This window comes from Lytechinus pictus, chromosome 10, assembly GCF_037042905.1.
Source record: "Lytechinus pictus isolate F3 Inbred chromosome 10, Lp3.0, whole genome shotgun sequence".
In the NCBI taxonomy this organism is placed as follows: domain Eukaryota; kingdom Metazoa; phylum Echinodermata; class Echinoidea; order Temnopleuroida; family Toxopneustidae; genus Lytechinus; species Lytechinus pictus.
Genome location: NC_087254.1, coordinates 13,352,288 through 13,377,829, shown reverse-complemented (window position 1 = coordinate 13,377,829; position 25,542 = coordinate 13,352,288). Strand labels below are relative to the sequence as shown.

At 35.9% G+C, this 25,542-nt stretch overlaps 1 protein-coding gene across 1 annotated transcript; it reads left to right on the top strand.

Annotated features, from left to right (window-relative positions):
- Positions 1 to 244: 244 nt before the first annotated feature.
- Positions 245 to 24,604, top strand: LOC129269131 (chitobiosyldiphosphodolichol beta-mannosyltransferase-like). Its single transcript, XM_064105359.1, has 9 exons — positions 245 to 318; positions 4,400 to 4,506; positions 5,966 to 6,114; positions 7,109 to 7,268; positions 8,463 to 8,649; positions 9,274 to 9,453; positions 11,770 to 11,884; positions 13,639 to 13,714; positions 21,963 to 24,604. The coding sequence occupies exons 1-9, from the start codon at positions 294 to 296 to the stop codon at positions 22,089 to 22,091; spliced, it is 1,128 nt and encodes a 375-aa protein (XP_063961429.1). The 5' UTR covers positions 245 to 293; the 3' UTR covers positions 22,092 to 24,604.
- The last annotated feature ends 938 nt before the right edge of the window (positions 24,605 to 25,542 follow it).

Sequence of the window (25,542 nt, the reverse complement as noted above, 5' to 3'; positions counted from 1 at the left end):
CAGGGAAAAATCAGGGAATTTTGTTTTCTTGAAAAGCTGGGAACCCTGAAAAAATGATCAGCATTTTTTTTTTTAATCACTGTTCATTTTGTGCAAGAGAGCTGTATTCATTCACAGGCGCTGGTTCCCCTTTTCACCTTCATTATTTTTTTACACATACAAATTGACAAGTGGTTCCCAAAACTACGATTTAACCAAATGACTATCATCCTAAATCTAAATCTTTTTTTTTAATTCTAGGTTCTCAACCACATGAGGATGTTCTCAGTAATAAAAGAATCCAAATCCATGTGATGCCAAATCCAGTATCTTTCAAATGTAAGTATGGAGGATGTGGAGATATTCATAGTGATGTTGATGATTATGATAATGTTATTTGTGATTTTCCATGAAGGTATGAATCAGCATAGATTTTTGTTTGATATCGATGACAAATATATGACTCTCTACCACAAAATAAATTAGTCACAAATTTTACTTTCTTTTTCGATGTTTGAAAGACAATATTTTGTAAATCTTGATTATGGATACCATCAAAAATAATACTGAGATGATGAGAAAGGCAGGCGAGATACTTCCCCAAAATCGGGAGGAAATAGGGCCGTCTGCACCATCCCGAGTTTTCAAATTAGCGCGCTATTTCTGATCCGACAAATTATCCCTATCTGAACAATCTCGAGATTATTTGCAATGGAGACGCAATGATCGCGCTAGTTCGTAGGATTAATCTCGAGATTGCAATCCCAAGTCAACTTGGGATTATTTGCAAAATAGCGCGATATTTTACGAATTATCGCGCTAATTCGTAGGTGCAGATGCACTCGGGATTATTTATTCACGGCGTCAGACCATAATGCATCGATGCCTCGCTTGAGCAGGAATCGCTCTTCTTGCGATGGTGGAGACGGCAGTTTATAATCACTCGCGTCGCGTTCTGGTTCGTAATCACTCGCGTTTTGAATTTTTGGCGATTTTTTTTTATTTCGGTGCGATTTTTTTTTAACGGTGTCTTCAATGGGACAGACATGCAGGGAAATTTGAGTTTCGTTTTAAGCCGGCAATTAAGTGCCTTAAAATAAAATGTACTCGACTACTGTTCTAAGTACCAAGAATAGAAAACAAGCTTGATCCGCCCCAGACAGCTGGCAGCAGTCTGTTTCGAGGAGTTCTTTTCAAACATTTTAATTTTTTTTTTTAATTTCTCTGTATTTGGTGATTGTACAACTCATCCCCCATCTGTATGCTTTGTACTGTTTCTAGTGGAAAGTCCCCCAAAGTACATGTATTTCATACCTTGAATTTAATGTAACTTGCCTGAATGCGATAAGCTTTGTTATTAACGTGTGTGCTCTCAGATTTTAACAAAAGTTATAAGATATTTAAAAAAAATGTTTTCAAGAAATCATTAAATTTCTCTAATGATGAATATCTAGTCTTGTTTATCCATTGCAATGTTCATATGTGTGATATGATAGGTGGTTTACTTTTGCCAGTAACTACTTGCAGTAGGCTGGATACATAACATGATCAACAACAAATATACACTTGTAAATACATTACAATACAAATTACAATACAGTGTAGATTTCTTGTCCTTGATAACCCCCAAATTTTTTCATATTTTTCACCCTGCAACGTCCTGCAAGATTAATGAAAATCCATTTTACCATTTTTAAATTTTGTTCAGTGCACCATCATTATATATAAAAAAAAAACTAATTTTGTTGGTCCCTCGGACTTCTTTATAACCAGAGTGCACTTTACTCCCCCTCCTACTTCTCTTTCTTCTCAGTCTTCTTTTTATTCCCATTATTATGTCATCTTATTCTTCTCCCTGTTCTTCTACTTCTCAATTTCTTCCCTTTCTCCTTATTGTTCATCTCCCTTCTCACTTCTTCCTTCTCTCTTCTCAGTCTTCCCCTTATTTTATCTTCTCTTTCTCTTCTTCTACATCCTCCCCTCAATTTTCTCTTTTTAGTTTCATTTTTACCCCCTTATGTCCTCCATCTTCTTTTTTCTTCTTCTACTTCTCCTCCTCCTTCCTTCTTGCTTTTCTTCTTCAGCACTTTTTTCCTCCCTGATTTTTACGTTAGTGTAGAATAATTCACAAAGAAAGGGAGAAGCAAATAAATAGTGATATTATGAAATTGTAGCACCTCACTATGCTTTATAAAGAATACCACAGACTTCAGGAAAATCCTCCAAAGGCAAAGCTAAATCGAGAGTAGCCTTTCCTCCTTTTTCTTCTTTATTCCTTTTCTCCTTTCTTTCTCCTTTTTTCCTTGCTTCTTTCTTTCTGTCTGTCTTTTTTGTTCTTTCTCTTTTCTCCCTCTTTCCCTTCCTTTCTCCCCCCTCTCTCTTTTTTTAGGGGGAGCCCCCCCCCCCCGCTTCCGCCGCCTATGGCTCTAAGATTTAAGATGTGGAATGTGATTATGTTAAAACAGTAGTCAAAATTTGCTTATCTTAAAACAGTGGTCGAGAACGTTTTATTTAAGGCACTTACCAGCTTAAAATAAAACGAAACTCGAATTTCAATTTCATTTTATTTTTCCAGTACGTTTGTCCCATTGAAGACACCGTTAGAAAAAAAATCGCACCGAAAAAAAAAAAATCGCCAAAAATAAAAAACGCGTGTGATTACCAACCCGACGCGAGTGATTACGAACGCGAGTGAATATAATAAGCCGTGGAGACGGGGTTTCTTGAATCTCGAGATTAATCGCGAAGAGGGCCGATCGGGCTAAAATCTCGAGATTGAGCAAACTCGGGATGGTGCAGCACCGCCTAATGAGTGTAATATAGAGCAAGTTCATTCAAGCATGCAAAGCTGGGTAATTTCAAGAGCATGATAGGGTTAGATAGAAAATCCTTAAATTGACCAAATTACATACATAGGGTTATTGTGGATTATGTTGAAACTTTGCACATCACTTGAATTCATTTTTTCATTGCCACAAATTCAAAAGCGTGGGAATGCCTTTTTGTTGAACCTTCATGGTCAATCATTGAAAAGTTATGTTTATCAATGGGGCCAAGGTTTTGAGAGTTAATTGTTTGCACTGGGCACATAATTTTCTAACTCTAAAAAGTACATGTATAACTTAGACTACATTATGTACATGTAGATCATCTGGCCCTCAGATTCTGTTAGATGAAAAATCAATGTATTACGGTAACCTTGGTTACAGAAATTAACAAATAGAGTTTTCACTCCAAGATGGTTTTTTGAGTGATGGTCGCATATAGCCTACAACCAAAAAATCTATAGTTTAGGCCTAATTACATGTAGTGGTGAGTGCTGAAATGACACGATTTGTGCCCCAACGTTTTGGGAAGAGCCAATTATTTTTACATAAAGTACATACGGTAGGGGAAGTCGGGGTAAGTTGTGACACTATTTGCATTTTGCATGTTAGAATTGATATGACGAATAATTTTGTAGAAATAAGTACCTTGCCTTTATAAGTTTGATTCTTAGGAAATATTTTTCACCTATATACATGTATAACTTTCTACCCCCACACTGAAAGTCATTGTGACCTTTGAAAAACATGATGTCAAATGGCTCAACTTGCCCCATCTGTGGGGTAAGTTGTGCCACCTTCTGGGGTAAGTTGAGTCACAAAAACTATGTACAAAATGTATGGGGGAAGAACCAGCATGTAATTTTTTATCTAAAGTCTTTTCACTTGCTAATTCTCTATAAATACTAACATCCTCTAGAAGTAGAAGTAAAAGAATTGTCATGTGAATTTTCTCCTTTCTGTCTGCATATCAATGGCTTTTTAAGGTTTGTTTGTTTTTTCATTATACATTACCATAAGAATTACCATGGCTCAACTTGCCCCATGTTGGCTGGCTCAAATTACCCCAGTCCGAACTTAATGCAATATTTTCACATCCACTCATTTCTTATGCTTCCATGATGTAAAGGAATATGACAAGAAAGAGAATCCATACCTGGACTAACAATATTGTTCTTATTTCTTTATTATATTTAAAGACGTGTGTGGGTAAAAAGCACTGATCTATTTCACACCCTTTTTTACTTTTTTGGCTGAAATTTGTATTTTTCCCTCAAAAAAATACTTTTTGTTTCAAAGTTGAAAACAATGTGGTGGGGTTGAAGGTTATGTAATGGGTCATCAATACATGACACCACCACAATGTCCGACTCATTCATTATTGGCCTGGGGGTGGTGGCTCAACTTGCCCCTATGCTCAACTTACCCTGCCTTCCCCTATAGGTAAATGTTTATAGCAAATTAAGTGGGGTTTTTATGGGGGGCAATATAATCTCCCAAGTCCCAAGACATTGAATTTTATCATATTCTCTCCCAAAGGTCTTTCTGTCATTGTCAACTGATAGTTGGTTGTTTACCTTTCAATTTTATTCTAGTTTTGCCAGTGATTGTTAGGTATTTCGTCATGGTTATTGGTCAGTGCCTTCAACTCTGTTGGGTCCTCTTCTTCAAGATGAAATGGCCTTCACATATATTTGTCCAGGTAAGAAATACAGAGGGGTTATTACTCTAAAAGTCTAATAAAATGACTACATGGTTGTATGCACCGTGTGCACGCGGGGGGGGGGGGGGGGGGCAGTTGCCTTCACCTTAGAAACACACATTTTTTACTGGAAATTTTCAAAAAATCACCTAAAGTATGTAAGAAATCCTTCGATTCCACTTAAGAAAAATGTGAAAGTGCCCCATTGACAAGCTTGGTTGTTCACTCCCTTGTTTTTTAGTTGCTTAGAAAAATTTTAGGCATCTTACCCCCCCCCCCCCCCCCCCAAAGAAAAAAAATTGTGCTTTATGGTCATGAAATGAATAAAAAATCCTGGGGGTGTCAGTTTCCTGGGTAGTATTGAAAGAACAGATAGAGCTCCATCAAAATTTGTTAGAGAATGAGAGGTACTTTAAGGATTTAAAAAGTCTGGAATTTTCCACAAACAATCATAAAACTGGAAATATTGTTTCATTGGGGAAAGCATCCATTGGCAATGCTCAATGTGTTTCGTCTCCAGGTTTTTATTTCTGTAGTACTCCTTAAATCAATTTTTAAAAATCTATATTTCACATTTTTTTTTAATTATTTGTCCTGTGCTAGAGAAGACATGCTGAACCTTCATAAGTGCATTAAAATTGAGAAGTATCAAAATTGGTTCCATATTTTTTTGGATGAAGAAACTTTGAGTCTAACAATGAAAGCTGAATGTAACCCTATTATTGATTTTGATAATGAAGCAATGGAACAATTGTCACCAGATCAGTTTACATGGAACACCTGCACAGGGTATTGTTTGAGGAAGAGGGTTGGATTACCCAACCATTTAATAATATACCTTATATGCAAATTTTTTGGAATATTGAATATATAGATAGTATAATTCATAGGTAATGCTTTTTTTTTCAATGTGCATGCATCAGAATTAACCACCAACTGTAACATGGGCCCAAAGAATCCAATATTTAGGGATGAAATGTCAATTAAACATGGCCTGTACCTGTTGATTTCAGGAATAACACATAAAAACTTTTGACCAGCTTTGACCTGTTAAACAACCCTTCGTAGAGTAACAATTTAAAAGTAGTTCAGTAAAATCTTATTCATTAAACATCCCTTCGTAGAGTAAAAGTTTAAAGGTAGTTCAGTAAAATATCATTCATTTTGTAGAATGGAATGAGTGATTTTAATGTAAAACAAGCTTCCCAAGCTTGATCCTTAATGACTGTAGATGGCCAAGCATATAGATGGCATGGAATTATTGAAGACTCTTAATAACCAGCTATGCTAGAACAATGAAATGTGTAAAAATGGGTAATATCTAAAACATGGAAATTAATTTGGTATGATACACTTTTTGCATTTGTGCCGTTTCTTGTGGAAATGTTGGTTTCAATTTGATTTGTTGTCATACTGTAATAAATACATAATGAAACCATTTATCTGTCATTATTCACAGAACCCACCGGCCATCCCCACCCTAGCCGTCGCGTGGTTTGCATGCAAGGTCTATGGCAGCAAGTTTGTGGTAGATATGCACAACTACGGATATACCATACTAGGTATCAGCCTTGGAAAGACACACCCCCTTGTCAGGTTTTATGAAAAGTGAGTATTACTGTTAAGAAGGAAAAAAATGTTGATTTAGAGCCCCTTCGCAATTGGTCATGCAACTGTTTGCAAATATTATGTTGCAATATACTGTTGAGGCTAAAAGTTTACATACACCCATGGAATTCAGTGAAATTTGTTCGCTTGTCAAACATCGTTAGATTTACTGTATCTTCAGAAATACATGTATAAGTACTAACATGACAAATTTTGGTATTAATGAAAGAGCATATTAAGCTCTTTCTTATATTAGGATGCCATTGGGATTAAAGTATACTACAGGTGGAATTTTCTTTGAAGAAAAAAAGGTAATATTTGTGCCAAATGTATTCTATTGTTATTATATTTTCAAACATAGTTTCATAGAAATTTATAAATGTCAAATCTATGATTTATATAACATTTTCTATCATGATATGTCACCACTGATAAAAAAAAGTGTAATTTGAAATGTTTGTGTTGAGTAGTAACTAGTACAAATATGAAATGTTTTTGACAAGTTTTTATTCTTAATTTGACTAAAAAATGAAGATTTTTTGGGGAAAAATGACACCTAAATATATTTCAGCTCCTGATGACAAAACAATGTGATGAAGGGGCATGACATTGATGCCATACTCATTTGTTTGATATCAAATTCGTCATGATAGCACAAATATTTTATAAGATACAGTAAATTTTATGATGTTTGGCAAGTGTCAACTTTTCTTAGAATTTCCTGGGTGTATGTAAACTACTGGCCTCAACTGTATTTTGCTCATGATCGCAACGGTTGCAAATGATTAACCAATTGTGAAAGGGACTGAAGCAGGCAATCTGTAGATCTTTCAAGGTGTATTCCGATCAACTCGATCACTAGAATACCCGTTAATTTTAACTTGTTAAGACCTTGAAATACCAGGTAATTCTTTTCTGTATACACACCAACCCAAAGCAGACACTTTAAAGGTATCCTGCTAACACCGTGTAAATTCTGTGTTTCTATTGTCAGGTTCGAGCGCTTCTTTAGCCGTCAGGCTGATGGACATTTCTGTGTAACAGATGCAATGAAGACGGATCTAGTTGATAACTGGTATATCAAACGTCCAGTAACTCTGTATGACAGACCAGCAGAAAAGTTTAAAGAAACTCCTCTAGAAGAACAACACGAGGTAAAGAATATCTTGCATGCTAAGACTTCATGTACTCAATAATGGTAATGGGAATAATTACCCTTTTTTTTTTTTTTTACAAGAGCATATATATCAAAATTACCTTTTTCTTAGATTTCCAAGAGCATATATCAAAATTACCTTTTTTTTAGATTTCCAAGAGCATATATCAAAATTACCTTTTTTTTAGATTTCCAAGAGCATATATCAAAATTACCTTTTTTTTAGATTTCCAAGAGCATATATCAAAATTACCTTTTTTTAGATTTCCAAGAGCATATATCAAAATTACCTTTTTTTTAGATTTCCAAGAGCATATATCAAAATTACCTATTTTTTAGATTTCCAAGAGCATATATCAAAATTACCTTTTTTTAGATTTCCAAGAGCATACATCAAAATTACCTTTTTTTTTAGATTTCCAAGAGCATATATCAAAATTACCTTTTTTTAGATTTCCAAGAGCATATATCAAAAGATGCACCATCTAAATCCAAACTCTATATAAAAAGGTGAAGCTTCTAGGATGGTGATTGCAGGTATCTTTGCAGCTATTCCAAAGTACAAGTAATCTGGTTTTTACAGTTTTGTAACAGCTGTATATTTATTTGAATGATGCTTGAATATCCTTCTGGTGGATATTCTACCGTCAACACCGACAATTCAATTTCTGTAGAAAATCAAACTAGGACTAAAAAATAAGATTGGTTGCCCCGGCAACATAATGCAAGTTTGTAACTTAAAGAATGATCCATTTCATTATGAATATTTTATTGTTTGTACGTTCAAATAGAACGGATAAATAAAACTTAATACATTACACAGAAAAACAACAATAAAGGTTAATCTTTCTATCAATAAAATGTTTGTATGGTGACAACACTTCCTCCCTACCATTATTTGGGACTGCAAATGTGAATTACATGTCAGAGAAATGTTACTTCAGACAAGTCAAAAAGTAAAAGAATTTCAGGAAAAATTGACCTGTGATTTGACCATCAATTTGATTGCTCAATGGTGTTAACATCCATGTAAGTGAAGTCCTACCAAGCAAAACATTGACCTTGATTTGATCATCAATTTAATTACTTACTGGATTTCACATAACTCTATGTGAAGTCAACTCAAGCAAATTTGACTTATTGTTATAAATACAAAAAAGTAATTTAACAGGCCGTCTCTTGCTATTTGCAGTTATTCACAAAGCTGGCAGAAGAATATCCCGAATTTGCTTCTAAATCTGGAGAGGAGGGTGGGACAGCCTTTACATCCATGGCGTCTGGTGAAGCAAGGAAGGTAGATGGTAGACCAGCTCTGCTTGTCAGCAGTACCAGCTGGACTGAAGATGAGGATTTCTCCATTCTTTTGAGTGCATTAGACAGTGAGTAGAGGGCCTTGTAAAGATTAGTGTTAAGGGATATATAGTGGGATGATTTGGGGGATAGAAGGGGAAGCTAAGGGTCCAGTGTTTTATGTAATAATGATAATGATAATAATAATAGTAACTAGCAGAGCCCATGGAAAATTCCACTGGTGCTACCTGTATAATTATTATCCTTTATTACTTGGAAATTAAAATGATTGCTGAAATCACTCAGACAGATTATTTTTTTTATACATTAGAATACTTGTTTTTTCATCACGGCATTCTAGAGGGGAATATTTAAAAAGGGAAGAGGAATAGAAATAATGAATTGATACAGTCGTAATGATACATAACTACACAAACAACAACAAACAAAACAAAGTGAGTATAAACAATGAGGGACGTGTTCAATGAAATAACATTATTACATAAAATTGTTCTGTAACAGGTTGAACATTATTATTTCACTTTGAATGTAGGTCCAGTGTAGTGTGATTGAAAATGATAAGAAACTGATGTGCCTGGCTGTATTCAGGTTGTACATGAGTTCCCTCCTAAAACATAATGAAACAGCCCTTGGACAGCAATATAGGCAGAAGGATAACAGACCTATCCTTGTTTTCACCTTGGGTTTTTCAGAATTTGAGGCTGCAAAGACTGAAGGCGGTGCCAACACCAATCTTCCCTCTTTAATATGTGCCATTACCGGTAAGGGTCCCCAAAAGGAATATTACAAGGGGCTTATCAAGGAGAGAAAGTTCAAGCACATCAAGATATGTACACCATGGTTAGCTGCTGAGGATTATCCAAGGTTGCTAGGTGAGTCTCTCAGCAATAAATGTTTTTCAAAACAATTAAATATTCAATGTCTTCCTACTATAATGATAATAATTAGGATAATTGGCTTATATATAGCGCAATATCAATCTAGGACTGCTCAAAGCACTTCATAATCATTTTTACCCGGTCACTGGATAGCAGCCTACTAGGCGCACACTTGCAGAACCAACCACAATGACGGTTGTTTCCCACCGGTAGCAAATGAGCACCTGGGTGAGAGTTGCAAAGTGTGGATTGACGACTTGCCAAAGAACGCTAGGCCATGGTGGGATTCGAACACATGACCCTCTGATTACAAGGCGAGAGTCAGAACCGCTACACCACGGCACTTCCACAATTTCTACTGTTTTCTCTATCCCATTTAGTCATGATTGCAGTGTTTTGCACATAAAGAGCTTTAGTGCATTTACGGTAGACATGTGCAACTTACTTACCTTTAATTGAAAATCAAGCTTAAAGGTCCACCCCAGAAAAATATTGATTTAAATAAATAGAGAAAAATCAGACAAGCATAATGCTGAAAATGTCATCAAAATTGGATGTAAAATAAGAAAGTTACGGCATTTAAAATTTTCGCTTATTTTTCACAAAATAGTTATATGCACAAGTTAGTCACATACGAATGAGAGAATCGATGATGTCCCTCACTCACTATTTCTTTTGTTTTTTATTGTTTGAATTATACAATATTTCAATTTTTACAGATTTGACGATAAGGACCAACTTGACTCAATCATAAAATGTTAAACAATGGTAATTCCACATGTTCAGGGCGAAATAAAACTTTGTTTCACAGGACAATGAGGAGAAAATTAGAATATTTCATATAATAAAGTACAAAGAAATAGTGAGTGAGTGATGTCATCATTTCCCCTATTTGTAGGGTTGAACTTGTCCTTTAAGTCCCCAAATCAAGTTTAATGGTGCCAATGTAAAAGGGTCGAGTTGCAATTGAAAGCAAATCATCTACAAATTTGTGGTAAATCAAGGGACTTGCGCTCGATTTGGGGATTTTTAATTGATGGGAGTTTAAATCATGTTTCTCTCAGTGCCCCAAAATTAGTCTTTCAAATCATGGGGCAAAATCTTGTCTAAAAAAAAGGACTAAATAATATATCAAGTGAACATCCTGTCCAAATTCCTGCTTCTATATAAAAAATGTATTGTCAGTTTGAAATTTGTTCATACCAACAACATGACTCATTCAAGGACCCCCCCCCCCCCCCCTTGTCGCAGTTGTATATTAGCCATGTTTCAATCATCTACGTATATATTGAAAAAAGTTTTAATGGCTCCATATGCCAATTGGTAGGCACGGGTGAAAATTAGGATCAACTGTTCAAAACATATAATTCTTTTCCAAACACTAATAAATTGTGTACAATTTACAGTTCATTTGTAAAAGCTACATGCGGTTTTCTAATATGAGTAGGGGAAGGCGGGGTAAGTTGAGCATAGGGGCAAGTTGGGCCACCACCCCCTGGCCAATAAGGAATGAGTCAGACATTGTGATGGTGTCATGTATTAATGACCCATTACATAACCCTTAACCCCACCACATTGTTTTCAACTTTGGAACTAAAAGTAATTTTTTAGAGGGAAAAATACAAATTTCAGCCAAAAACGTAAAAAAGGGTGTGAAATAGATAAGTGCTTTTTACCTGCACACGTCTTTAAATATAATAAAGAAATAAGAACAATATTGTTAGTGCAGGTATGGATTCTCATTCTTGTCATAGTCTTTAACATGATGGATGCAAAATATTGCATTAAGTTTGGACTGGAGTAATTTGAGCCAGCCAACATGGGGCAAGTTGAGCCATCGTAATTCTTATGGTAATGTATAATAAAATTAAAAAAACCTTAAAAAGCCATGAATATGTAGGCAGAAAGGAGCAAATTCACATGACAGTTCTTTCACTTCTAGAGGATGTTAGTATTTATAGAGAATTAGCAAGTGAAAGACTTTAAATAAAAAATTGACATGCTGGTTCTTCCCGCATACATTTTGTACATAGTTTTTGTGGCTCAAAATTACCCGAGAAGGTGGCATAATTTAACCCACAGATGGGGCAAGTTAAGCCATTTGACATCGTTTTTTTCAAAGGTCACAATGACTTTCAGTGTGGGGGTAGAAAGTTATATATAGGTGAAAAATATCTCCCAAGAATCAAATCTAAAGGCTAGGTACTTATTTCTACAATATTATTAGTCATATCAATTCTAACATGCAAAATGCAAAGAGTGTCACAACTTACCCCGCCTTCCCCTATCATTCATACTTACCACACACAGGTTCAGCAGACCTTGGGGTGTGTTTACACTACTCATCAAGTGGACTGGACCTACCTATGAAGGTGGTGGATATGTTTGGGTGCGGTCTCCCAGTATGTGCAATAGACTTTAAATGGTAAGTTCTAGGTTTGTTCCAATCAAATCAAATCATTGTCTTCATCAATCCATAGTTTTTAATCGAGTTTTGTCCCGTGAACGAGGGGGGGGGGCAGATTCACCTCACTCTCGCAGCAATCGCCCTTACCCCTTCTCTCCTCTATGCCTGATTTAGTGCTTCCTCCTACTTTTCATAACATACCTCCTAAATCTGCAACATTGGATAAGCTTTAACAGTGCAGGGAATGGGGATTTCCATTTCTCCATTAGTGAGTTCCCAGGGCTATGTTAGATAATAATGAATGATTTGCAAGTATCCACCTTGCTAGGTGCTCAAGGCGCTTCTATATTACCCCGGCTAAGCTAGTCTACCGATACCGGTGCTCACAGCCTTGTGAGGAATTACTTCCTGTCGGTACCCATTTACCTCACCTGGGTTGAGTGCAGCACAATGTGGGTAAATTTCTTGCTGAAGGAAAACACGCCATGGCTGGGAATAGAACCCATGTCCCTCAGATTGAAAGATGAGAGTCTTAACCACTAGACCACGACGCCCCCAGCTCCCACATAATTTTTTTCCCTGCTCCACTTGCTTCTTCCTCGTCTTCTTTGGCCGTCCCCTCCTCGAACCATCCACCTTGAACTCAAAAGCCCTTCTTAAAACGTTCCTGTCATCCCTCCTCAGCACGTGTCCATACCAACGTACCCCATTCGCCTTTGCCAACCGGTCCACTGCTTCTTCCGAACCCAACATCTGCATCGAGTCCTCAGTCTTCTTCCTGTCCATCAACTTAACACCACACATTGCTCTCTTTGTCCTCCTCAAATCCCCATCTCATTTAATGTCCCATTTGGCTATTCATATACCACAACTTTAGACCAGAGTTTGGACTAAACTTGAGTTCAGAATCCGGGCCATTGACTGGAATAAAATATTCAATGATTTGCTAAACTTGTATAAGATTGCAATTTGAGCTGAAACTCCAATGTACTTCAGGGGCCCATTTCATAAAGCTTTTTAATAACAACAAATTTGAATTAACAGTTTTAAGCTACTGAAATAATTCAATTTGATTGGCTGATAGCGAATTTGTTATAGAAAGTGTGTATCTGTAAGTCTTAATGAAATGGGACCCAGATTATTGAACCTGATAATCTTTAGACTGGCTGTCTTGTTAAGCTTAGATTGACTAACTACTGAATGCACAATAAGTTACTGAAAACCAATATGACTGATATAAAGTTCAAAATTGGCCTAGCTCTGTATGAATGAGTAATTTAAGTTAATAGAGTATAAACAGTGAGCACTTTTATAATCATCCGTTTGAATTCAAACACAATTCTAACTAACAAAATAACATAGGATGATCTTAACTCTTCTTGGACAGAAGGAACTTGTTATGTCTTTATGTATTGATTTGATCCAAATATGACTTTTTTCGTGGGAGAGTCATGATCTAGTGGGACATGGGTTTCAATCCCAGCCACGGAATGCTGTCCTTCGGGAAGATATTTACCCACATTTTGCTGCAATCGACCCAGGTGAGGTGAATGGGTACCCAGTAGGATTACTTCATTAAATTCACTGAGCAATGAAAGGCAGCTCGAGCTAAAGCCAGGGTAATAATCATCATAATAACAATGGGCCTCAGAATAGATTTTCAGATAGATTGTGCTATATAAATGCCTGTTAATGTTATTATTTATTTGGAATTTCAGAGATCTTTCTTGTTCATTTAAATCATTATCTGTTTTTTTTTCATTTATGTGCAGCATTGGTGAACTGGTGAAGCATGAAGAGAATGGCTTGATTTTCAAAGATGCTGAAGAACTTTCTAATCAATTCCAGGTGAGTAAGAAAAACACACATGAATTATTACTAGTGGGTGATGACAAGTAGGTGTTGAAATCAAATGTTGGTGTTGTGACATCACCAACATCAGCCACAACGCCGTACTTGAAGCTGGTGTAGGGATTGACCTCGGAATATATGACATTTCCAGCATTTTTTATGCCCCCGCAGACGAAGTCTGGAGGGGGCATTAAGCGTTGCCCCTGTCCGTTTGTCCGTCCCCCCACTTGTTTTCTGCGCGTTAACTAAAAAAATATTTGATGGATTTTAAAAAACTTTGGTGTGTAGGTACATTGTAGATGACACCAAAATACAGGCTAAGTTTGAATTCGGGGTCTGCAGGTCAAAGGTCACAGCTTATTATGTATGCGAGTTGGTTCAAAGGTCTAAATTTGTTCATTATATTATATATCCATATTGGTTTCTGCATGATATTAAGTTCAATCATATTGAATGAATTTCTGATCGCGTTAAGCGGGGGCATCTGAGTCCTTTGGACACGTCAAATTTCTAGTTGTTGTCTACTATTAACTCGAGCATTGCAGCTGGTGTTGATGATCTACATGTAATTTCCCTTATTCCCCAACACCACCCCCAGGGATTGGGAAAATCCCGATTCCAGGTTTGGTGTTGGTATGGGTGTTTGCGATGTCAAGCTCACAAACGGGATAAAACATTGGTAAAATTAACTTAGGGAAAGCATCCATATTGTATTGGCAGCGTGCACCCCGCGAGCGTACGCCTGCACACTCTAAGACGGGATAATAGCGTCGGCCAGCGGCAGCTAGCTGCGATAATTAAAGCACAATAGAACTCACATCCGCTCTCGCAGCTCCCCCTGTGCCTGCTGCCGCTCGCTGCCATACTTTATAATCCATTTGATTAGAGATTTAATCCCCAGCTCGCTGTATCTAGCGGCAGCTCGCTGCCGCTAGCTGCGCTGTAGATATCTCAAGCGCTGCCGCTGCTCCCCATTTCTATCAAAATTCACTAAGGCAATCTCACGTACCCCGCGCCGGCCACGGCTAGCCTTCAATTCCGCGGCTCGCTCTGGAATGAAGACCCAGAATGAAGAGTTAACATATACGTCGTGGTGCCTGTACTAGCTAGTTCCACTTGTCGTGCTGTTTGACTTCAATTTATTATTTTTTAAAACATGATAGTGAAAGGCGTTCCCCTTTTATGTCCGTAGCAAAGCATGCATGCAAGCACGCTCTATATTGGAAACGACTACAGCTAGCAAGTATATGCTCGGCCGCATCGTGTCGCATGGCGACCGAGTACAGATCAACATCCACGTGCGCACGATGTGAATATGACAAAAATTCTTGATCTCGATAAGTCGCGATGGTTCTCGATAGTTTTCGTTGTCAACGAACTGAACTGAAAATTAACACCATCGATAGAAATACTGCCGATTTTGAAAATGTTGCAGCTTGCGAATTGAGCTTGACACGGAAGATTCACACAAGAAAAATAAGTTGAATTAATGACTTTTTTAACGTATGATTTTGGGGCCGGATACAGATGGATACTGCATTACACGCCTATTTTACGAATGGTGCCCATGCATAGTTTTTACCTCTATTAAGGCCATAGTTTGAGACATATTAGTATGAATGGGCCTATATCATCCAACTCGCCGGATAATGTCCACCAAGAGCGTATAACTAGAGTGGTATGCCTATTCATCTTTGCCATGGGAAGATATTAATATTTTTTAGAGGCCAGATAAAATGAGACAATATGAATATGATGCCCGAATGTAACTGAATTAGTGCGAACATTGATAGCAACGGCAGACTAAATTTTGGAGAATGATAATGACGCCAAATCATTCAACACGCTAAATCGCAAATCAACAAAATGTCTACTTCTTTTTATTTTGTTTGACATTATGCTGCCTTACTTTTTATGTTGATTTGATATACATACTTCCTTTTATGTTATTTTTGTGTTGATGTTTTTGACATTTTGATTTTGTTTCTGACATCATATAATTTGTTTGGGTATATTTGTGTTTTTTTGTAACTTTTGCCGAATTTTTGATATTGTAGGCACTCTTCATTCTTGAAAATTATTGGAAACGCAATCTGCTTATGTGGGACTTTATTGGAAAAATACGCGAATTGTATTTCTTTCAGGAGAATAAGAGTTTACATTGGAAGGTTTTAATTGATTTCATGATATATCATTTCCACTTCAAAACAATTTCGAAAATACGTCTCGAACGATCGTGCATTATAATCTAAGATGTTGAGTACTTTTATTTCAACGTATTTCCCTTTCTGACTTTATTGGAAAGATAAGCGAATAATATTTATTTCAGGAGAAAGAGTTTATGGTATCTGAAATAAATTCTATATAATTTCCACCTCAAATAATTTTAAAATACGTTCCGATCGTTCATGAGCTGATCTGAGACGTTGAGACCATTATCCAATGTATTTAAGATTTAGATTACTGACTTAATTGAAAAGATACGTGAATTGTACTATAGGGTTAGGAGGGTTTTAAGGAGAGAGTTTATTCTAGAAGGTAATTAAATTATTTCAATATAATTTCCAAATCAAAACAATTTTGAAATAATTTCTGTCCCGAACGAATTTCAATTAATCTGAGACGTTTAATTATTTTTATTCAAACCCTTACCTTTTACCGGACCTAATAAACCGGCCAAAGTCAACGATCAGCACCATTTGCATACCTAATAAAGGGGGGGGGCAGACTTCCCCCCTGACGAGTCACATTACATGCAAGTGACGTATCCCTGCCCCCCCCCCCCCCCCCTGACGAGTCAAAAGTGATCCCTGACGGGCCATAAGTGACCCCTCTCCTAATGTGAAGACCTTTTTTTTTGCTTGTCATTTTTTTTTCTGGCGCGAAATGTCATGTACTTGTGGTTCAAGACCTTGTTTTGCTTGTCAAATTTTTGGGCGGACGAATTTGCACCCCCCCCCTTTGAAAAATCTAGGTACGCCACTAATCAGCACTACTATTTATACCTCGGTCACATTTGCTCTACGGCGGCTGTACGGCGAGTCGAAAACATCCGTTTTAACATTTTTGAACCAGCTGCAAATAGGTGGTTTGTATTTTTAAAAAATGAATAAACGGCTGTTTTTGATTCGCTTTACGGCTGCCGTAGATCAAACGTGACCGAGGTTTAAGTCTCGGCATAAAAATCAGTGCTTTTCAGTATCAAGGATATTCAATACTGTCTTTCTAGGCACGGGATTAAATCCGATCAGCCTTTCATCCACCAGTTTCCTATAGTGCGCTAACAATTCCCTAGTGACGCTAAAGACCACACGCATAGTGGGGAGGCATTGCGGGGGCGTGAAGGGTCGAATGCAAATTATCGCCCATTATCATTAACTTTCAAAGCTAGACAAACGCCGTCTTTTGATCGCTCTGTATCATTTCGAGCAGGAACAATAATTAAAAAAAACGGATATGCGGTTTGGTAGTCCATTTTTTTTCTTATTAAGAAACATTGAATGAAGAAAAAGAAAACACTTGAGATCCACAGATGACATCCCCATACAAAACATCTTACTTATGAAAAAAAAAGTGAAACTGTATGATACTCATTGTAACTTCCATACTGCAATATGTGATAAACCCAGAATCATTTTAGGTATATTTTTTAAGTTTAGCAACATTTTGTGAATAAATAGGCTAGGGCCTTAATACAAATAATGGGAACTGATAGATGTGACGATCCTTTTTTTAGTGCCGCATGTGGTTATTCAAATGAGGAAACTCTTCACCCTCTATATTTTGTTATGAACATGATGAATGGGTGCTACTGCGTATTTTGCAAACCGATTCCATTAGATTGTTGGATGCATGGAATATCTCTGTCGTTCTTTGATTTTCGCCATCATTTCCGATTGATGTAAGATCGATTGTTTTGAGGTGCAAACAATTCAAGATAAATTTCATATATCTTTAGGACTGAATTAATGTTCTTTGAGAACATAAATGACACTTTCCCCGACAATATCGGAAAGGCAAATGAAATGGAGTTACAAACATCTCAAATTAATGCACGATCGATCGCGCATGATTTGAAATTTAATTTGAGTGTAAACGATTTAAATAACTGATATTGCCCTATATGGACGAACCCATGTTCTGTCCGAAAAAAATTAAATGACCAATTTTCCCGAAAAAGTCGAAAAGGCATTTTTTTATGGAATAAAAGTCGCAAAATTTCTTATTCTTGATCCAATCCAACATGAGATGAAAGTATTTCAGTATGGAATATCGAGTTTAAAGTTAAAAGATATAAAGATGGATTATGAATATCTATATCTTCCAACAATATACGATTGTTGTTCTTGATCCGACCCGTTATAAAATGATGGTGGACTTCAAGAAAATCGTAGATATACCTATACAGAGTTTTGATCTAGATGATACTTCTAAAAGGTTTCGAATCGGAAAGAGATCCGACCCGACATAAAATGGCGGTATTAAATTGACAAATATCGAGTTCATAAAGATCTTAAATTATCAAAAATATACTTCTGAAGAGTTTTGGAACGGAAAGAATGTAATTCTCCCTACGCTATGATATCTACATCTTTTAACAAGATGCAACTATTGCTTGTTCTTGTTCCGATATGAAATTAAGTATAAAAAAAGTTACTCCTCCCCCTAATCAAAACTACCCTGCTGCCGCCCATCCTCCTACCCCGGATGCCGGGCAAGGGGATTTAAAAATACATGTATAGTAATGTACATAAATAATGATCCACATATATTCATACAATTTGCGTTCAGAATTTTATATTGCTCTAGATGCACATCACATGGCGGTAAATGAACGTGGACTGAAAAAGGGACGATATGTTCTATTTCCACTCCATGCAGAATCATTGCCATGTTCGTGCCATTTCTAGTTAATTGATGCATACGCAATTGTTGATGATTATTTTACATCTCTAACAATTTTGTCCAAAAAGCGTCACTTTTCTCCTGTGTCTAATTTGTCAACAAAGTTAGAGCTGCGATGCTTTTATCCTCTCAACGATAAAATGCGAAGGAACAATAGATTTAATTCCCTATAGAATTAGAGATATTGTGACAAGTTCGAGCAACTGGCACTTCGTCATTTCACAAAGGAGTGATTAGTGCCCATGATCGAATTCATTGAGCCCGAGCATTAAAATATTATAAGAGGGCAAAAAAGGAGACTCCACAGGATGTTCCTTCTTATCCCCTTTTAAGATTAACTGATTAAGAAATACCTAACAAAGGTGCTGTTTAAGTCATTAAAGATCAAAGCGTCATTTTGCTTTCACCATATAATGCGCGGCGAGTTCTTTTCAAAGAAAGTATCCGACTTAGATTATATTGATTAATTATCATTGAAGGGTCATGGGCGTAGCGGACATAAATATTCTGCGAAAGATATTGCTCTTTTCATTGCGCTTGAGCGTTTTTCATTAAATTTATTAATTGTGTATACATGTACGAGTATGAAAACAGTCATACTCACCTGCTGCGACCAAATAATTCAATGATTATGTAAACATGAAATGAAATTAATTGAATACTTTTGCATAAAATATTATGGCATAAAATCACAAATTTTGTAATTTGAACCATCAAATTAATGGCAAGGTGAATTATATCATTCTAAAACAGGAACAAGTGATTATCGTACATTGGTGGAAGAAATAGTTAATTTTTAAGCAGGGTTAATTAGATATATATGAATCTTTCCATCTTGAAACGTACTAGAAGTATTTTTTAGATCATTTATAAGACAGTTTATGGCTCAATATTTCGCACATTTACACCTTCATTTCGTGTCGGAGCAGAAATAAACAAACAAGCTATAATCGTACATTGCTGGAAATACCGTAGATTATTGCAAAAGGCAGTCAGATGCTTTCGCCTCATAACTATTTAGAAATCTACTACCCGTTTTATCTATTAACATTCCAAATATTTTGCTTCATTTCATGTCGGGTCGGATTCAAGAACAAGCTATCATCGTATTGTTCGAAGAATAGAATAGTTATTTTATTTCCGCGTTAAATAATCTAGGACCCGTGTTATCTGTCAATATTCCAATATATTTTGTTTTATTAAATGTCTGGTCGAATTCAAGAGCAAGCGATTATCGTACATCGTTCAAAGAAATACGTAATTATTTCGCAAGTTTAATTATATGAATACGAATATTTCCACCTACAAACGTACCAGAAATATTTCTAAACCATTTAAGACACTTTTAGCTCAACATTTCATTCTTTTATACCTTCATTTCGTGCCCGAGCGGAAACAAACACACATGCGATAATCGTACATTGTTGGAAAATACCATAAATTATTACGAAAGGTAATTAGATTCTTCCCGCCTTAAAACTTTTTAAAAGTATATTTAGAATAATCTAGGACCCGTGTTGTCTATCAATGTTCCATTTTTTTTTTTTGTTAAATGTCTGGTCGAATTCAAGAACAAGCGATCATTGGACATCGTTCAAAGACATGCACAATTATTTCGCAAGTTTAACTTTATGAATATGGATCTTTCCACCTCGAAACGTACCAGAAATATTTTCAAAACCATTTAAGACACCTTTTAGCTCAATATTTCGTTTTTTTATACCTTCATTTCGTGCCAGAGCGGAAACAAACACACAAACAATAATCGTACATTGTTGGAAAATACCATAGATTATTACGAAAGGTAATTAGATTCTTTCCACCTTAAAACTATTTAAAAGTATATTTAGAATAATATACGACCCGTGTTATCTATTAACATTCCATGTATTTTGTTTTATTAAATGTCTGATCGAATTCAAGAACAAGCGATTATCGTACATTGTTCAAAGAAATACATAATTATTTCCAGAGTTTAATTACATGAATACGAATCTTTCCACATTGAAACGTACCAGAAATATTTTTAAAAGTTTTTAAGACACTTGTTAGCTCAATATTTCATTCTTTTATACTTTAATTACGTGCCAAAACGTACCCAAACAAACACGCAAGCGATAATTTTACATTGCTAGAAGATACTATGCCCTATTTCATGTCGGGTCGGATTAAGAACAAGTGATGATCGTACTTTTTTGGAAGAAATAGATAAATATTACGCAAGGGAAATAATATCAAACTCATATCAATATGAATCTTTCCACCTCGAAACGTACAAGAAGTATTTTGCTAAAATTCTAAGACTCTTTTTAGCTCAATATTTCATAGTTTAATACCTCCATTTTTGTGTCGGGCGGACAAGAAAAATCGCCGCATCGGTCGCGCACATTTCACCAACGAAAATAGAAAGAAGCACATCATTTGAGTACGAGTATTCGCTTGCAAGTTGGCCGCGTGCAAGCTGCGAGAAGCGGCGAGAAGCTGCAAGGATAAAATCTAGGATTAATGATTCCTGTTAATCTGCTTTAATCTGAGCAGCGCGCCGCCGCTAGCTGTGTCTAGCGGGGAGATACATCCTGTTCACTAATTACCGCAGCGGGGGTGTGCTCGCGGGGTGCACACTGCCAATACAATATGGATGCTTTCCCTTATACGAATGAGATGAGAGCAAGTCATTTGAGCTTTATACACTACAAAGAGCAGTAGTATTCACTCTATCAAATTCTTGAGTCAAGTTTAGCCTAGACTGCATTCTGTACGATGAGATTTCATTGCAATTTCTCCTAGATTTCACTTTCATCGTTGAGATTTCTTGCATAAAATTGAGATCATCTAGCGCATAACAACATGATTGGTATCATACTTCTGAACCCAGATGTCTTTAGCTTTCATTGGGTAGTGCATAATTCTTTGCTGACCCCAGCCTGTGTGAAGAGCATTGGAAAAATGTGTAATAAAGACATATTTGAGGGAAAGCAAAATTTGGTGTACCAGCAAGAACTCCTTTGGTTAAAGGGGAAGGTCACCCTGACAAAAATGTTATTGTAAAGATAGCAACAAAATTTGTTTTATTTTTTTTTTTCTGGTACTTTTACAACAAATATTTCGTCAGGGTGAACTTCCCCTTTAAGCCTGCTTAGCCTTTATAGTGAAACTGTCAGGCCAGGGAAAGTTGAGATTATGACTTTACCATAAAGCAATTTCTAATGGGATTAAGTAAAGTCTGCAGGTCATGAATGTTTTAGATGATTTATATCAGAATGGTTTCGAATTCCCCATGAAAACAGACGAGGTAATATGTCTCTAATATCTCTTATGTCATTATCTCTGTTGAACCTAGGATCTACTTTCTAGTTTTCCATCCAACCAAGGCAAGCTGAAGGTCTTCCGAGAGAACCTCAAGACATTCCAGGCGCTACGATGGGAGGAGAGCTGGAAGCGAACAGTTAGACCAACTCTCTACACCTAAAGATGATGTTTGACCATGCCTTTACAGTGCTGGAATCGAACAGGTAGACCAACTCTCTACATTTAAAGATGATCTTTGGCCATGCCATTCCAGCATTTAAGGAGCAAGACAGATTCATCCAACATCAGTCGGATATTAATTTTCTGAATTCAGCATGTATGATGATATGATTGTTTGGTGAGATCTAGTAATCTTAATAGTACTACATGTATACACTTGTCTTAAAGCAAAAATGAACCATCAGCGAACAGTTAGACCAACTCTCTACATTTAAAGGCATGATCTTTGACCTTACCATTCCAGCATTTAATGAACAAGAAAGATTCATCAAAACATCTGTCGGACATTGATCTTCTGAATTCAACATGTATGATGATGTGATTGTTTGGTGAGATCTAGTACTATCATTACCTGTATATCCTTGTATTAAAGCAAACATGAACCAGCTTCGTTCATACATTAGTGCTTTTGGTGCAGTCTGTGCAATAATCAACTATCATACGGCCCCAAAACTGCTAATTTTTTATTCACAGACTCTTTGTAGGATCCCAATCAAATGTACTTCAAAAAAAATTAGGTATCGCAATTTTTTTTCTGATGTACTTTTTTTTTTTTTTCTTTGTTTTAGACTTTTTTTCTTCTTTTTTTCGATGGAAATTGTTGCAGACTTAATTCTGATCATAAACAATACAAAATTAATTAAGTTTAATCAGTAAAAGTAGAAATAATGATACATTTATGAATTTTGGCTAAATACACAATTTGCATTGGATTTGTACATGAATTCATGTTTTTGAGCAGTTTTGGGTCTGACATGCACTTACATAATGTTGCGTAATTTCGTAACCGAGCATCGCAAATTTGGTCTCAAAATTGTGCGAGATTTGAAAGTAAAAAGTCAGCGAGCGGCGTAGTTGAAAAATTTTGCGCTGCGGATTTATCATGAAAAATGTAGAGGGATTTATCGTGAAAAATGTAGAGGGTGGGCAGAATCCGCCCCCGCCCCCCCCCCCCCCCCCCCCGGGCCTTTTAGGGTTAAATAAATAACAAAATGTTTGCCAAACAAGAGGTAATCACAAGAGCTAATACCTAATCGTGACATGACCGTATTGTCATTTAATTCATAGGTCTTTAGCTTTAATACATGTTTACTTTAGTTTTAAGCCCTGTGCACACTACACGATCCTATACCATGTGATTTTTTACAAATCACATTTTTCATTAAATTTGGAAGTTGAAAGAAGTAAGATTTTATTTGAAGTTCCGTATAGTGCTTGGAATACTAAAATTTGCTTTGCTGCAAAGCTTGTTGCAGGAGTAAAGTCCAAATCGGCTTCAAGTCACAGTCGATGATGCCTTCACTAAAATTTGCAATTAAATCTGCTTTTATTCCTACAGTGGGTCTCGAAATAGACTGAATTTATGATTTCAGTATTCATCAGCTATTGAGATCTGTGACTGTTAATATTTTATAGATTGAAATGATATGTTCTTGTCACGTGCTATTACAATTTCTTTGAAAATTGGGTCGCAACATATTGTATAGTGTGCACCGGACTTTAAATCAGAATATTTAAAAGTTTACATTCTAGTTTCTGTTATGATGTGCCTTTATTTTTACTCCTTGCTGTAGAGATTTTTTTTTCTTTATTTTCCCAAAATGAATTTGATGATATGAGAAGAATATAACATGTTTTTCCTTAATGCTCTTTATGTTGAAATAACTTCCATCGAAGGAAACTTAAACTATTTTAGTTATTTATTATTTGTTTTAGTTTCTCCATTTACAATTAATGATTTTATGCACAATGTTTGCAATTAGTAGTTAATTCCAATCAAGGTCATTTGTGTGGAAGTCAAATGCAGGTTTTCTATCAAACTAAATGAAGTGAATGTCAGTTCAAACTCGTTAATTCACTCAAAACATTTTAGTATCAAATATGTGACTGGCATTCACTTATCATGAACCCATTTTGTTATGTATTTTATAATAACTTTCATGTAGCTTTAAGGAGCAGGTCCAAGCTATTATTTATTCGCTGATAGTTCAGAGTATCTTTAACTATTTATTGTTTCATTCACAAATGCTTGCTTTGTAACTTATAAAGAATGCTTTCCCGGAGTATGAATTGTGCTTAACGCTATTTGGCAAGGAATTTTGGTTTCTGTCAGGGGGGGAGAATTAAACTCTCCTTATGTTGTTTCATGAATTTCCTTACGGGTTTTTTTTTGTAACCTTTTTTGGGGGGAGAGGGGTTTACACCAAATTTATTGAAGAATCTTTTGGAAGCATATTTATTATTTAAAAAAAAAACGAATTTCAGCCTGAGAAAGTTAAAATATTTGAATCTACGGTATATGAATAAGGTGAGAAAATTCCATTTGCATTGACTTTATATATAAAATCACTTTTTGAAACAATGTTTGGTTTAATGTACACTTACAAAATGCTGGCTAATCTGGGAACCGCATATCCGGGCATCAAAACTTTGATCTCAAAAGATGCACAAGACTTAAAAGTAAAATGTAAAGAAGTGGTGCAGTAAAAAAAATTGCACTTCAGAAAAGTCAATGAAATGTTGAGGGGGTTGATTCTAAGCTCCCCCCCCCCCTCCTAGCCGTTTTAGGGTTAATGTTGAAAATAATTTACAAATACTGTATTGTAAAGCTTATGCTTCATTCAAATGAAGATAGTGTGTTAGGCCTTGGAGATGTTTGGGGGTTAACTTATTGTGCTGACTATTCTGCAAAAGTGGATCCAAAGGTTTTCCAGAGTTTTTCCCTTTTGAGTTTTATCTCTGGTTTTTTACCCTGGATCTACTTGTCGTAGAATTGTTTGTCACAAAATTTTGCCCCATGTATTCTGCATCCCTACATAATACTTACTTTTCCATGAGTAATATCAATATGTTTTATCAAATTTTGTCAATTATTACACCAAGAATATTTATATGAACATTTTCAATTTTGGTATTATCTATGTTATTTCGAAATTTGAAAGGGGGTATTTTGAATGCACAGAATACCATATAGAATGTATTTGGTATTTATTTAGACCTCTCAGCAACAATCAAAGGTCATTATAAAACGCTAATCAATAATGATTAGTTCCTATTCATTTTTATGTCAGAAAATTATATCAGTATCATATGCATACAGAACATTTTTTTAATATTTTGGGTAAATCGACAACGTCATTAACACATTGTACTGTGCAGGGTAAGATATTGGCAGAATATTAGATCTACACATGTAGCATTGATAAGAAAAGTAAACTGTTTGCATTTAGAGAACTAATTTCCAAAGCAATAATATGCAACACATCTGATACCATAGTTCCTACACTCGTAAATTAGTATAACATTTTAGGAAGATTAAAAGCTTTGCTTAGGTTAACAAAGCAGTAATGGTTATTGAGTCATGTAGTTTATGGGTCAAAGTAATGTACATC

What these genes read in the sequence shown, in the direction of transcription:
- LOC129269131 (XM_064105359.1), top strand. Translation starts at nt 294, where the DNA reads ATGCCAAATCCAGTATCTTTCAAAT. An exon ending in CTTCACATATATTTGTCCAG is followed by an intron (nt 4,507 to 5,965) that starts GTAAGAAATACA and finishes CATTATTCACAG; the next exon opens with AACCCACCGGCCATCCCCAC. An exon ending in TCTTTTGAGTGCATTAGACA is followed by an intron (nt 8,650 to 9,273) that starts GTGAGTAGAGGG and finishes TGGGTTTTTCAG; the next exon opens with AATTTGAGGCTGCAAAGACT.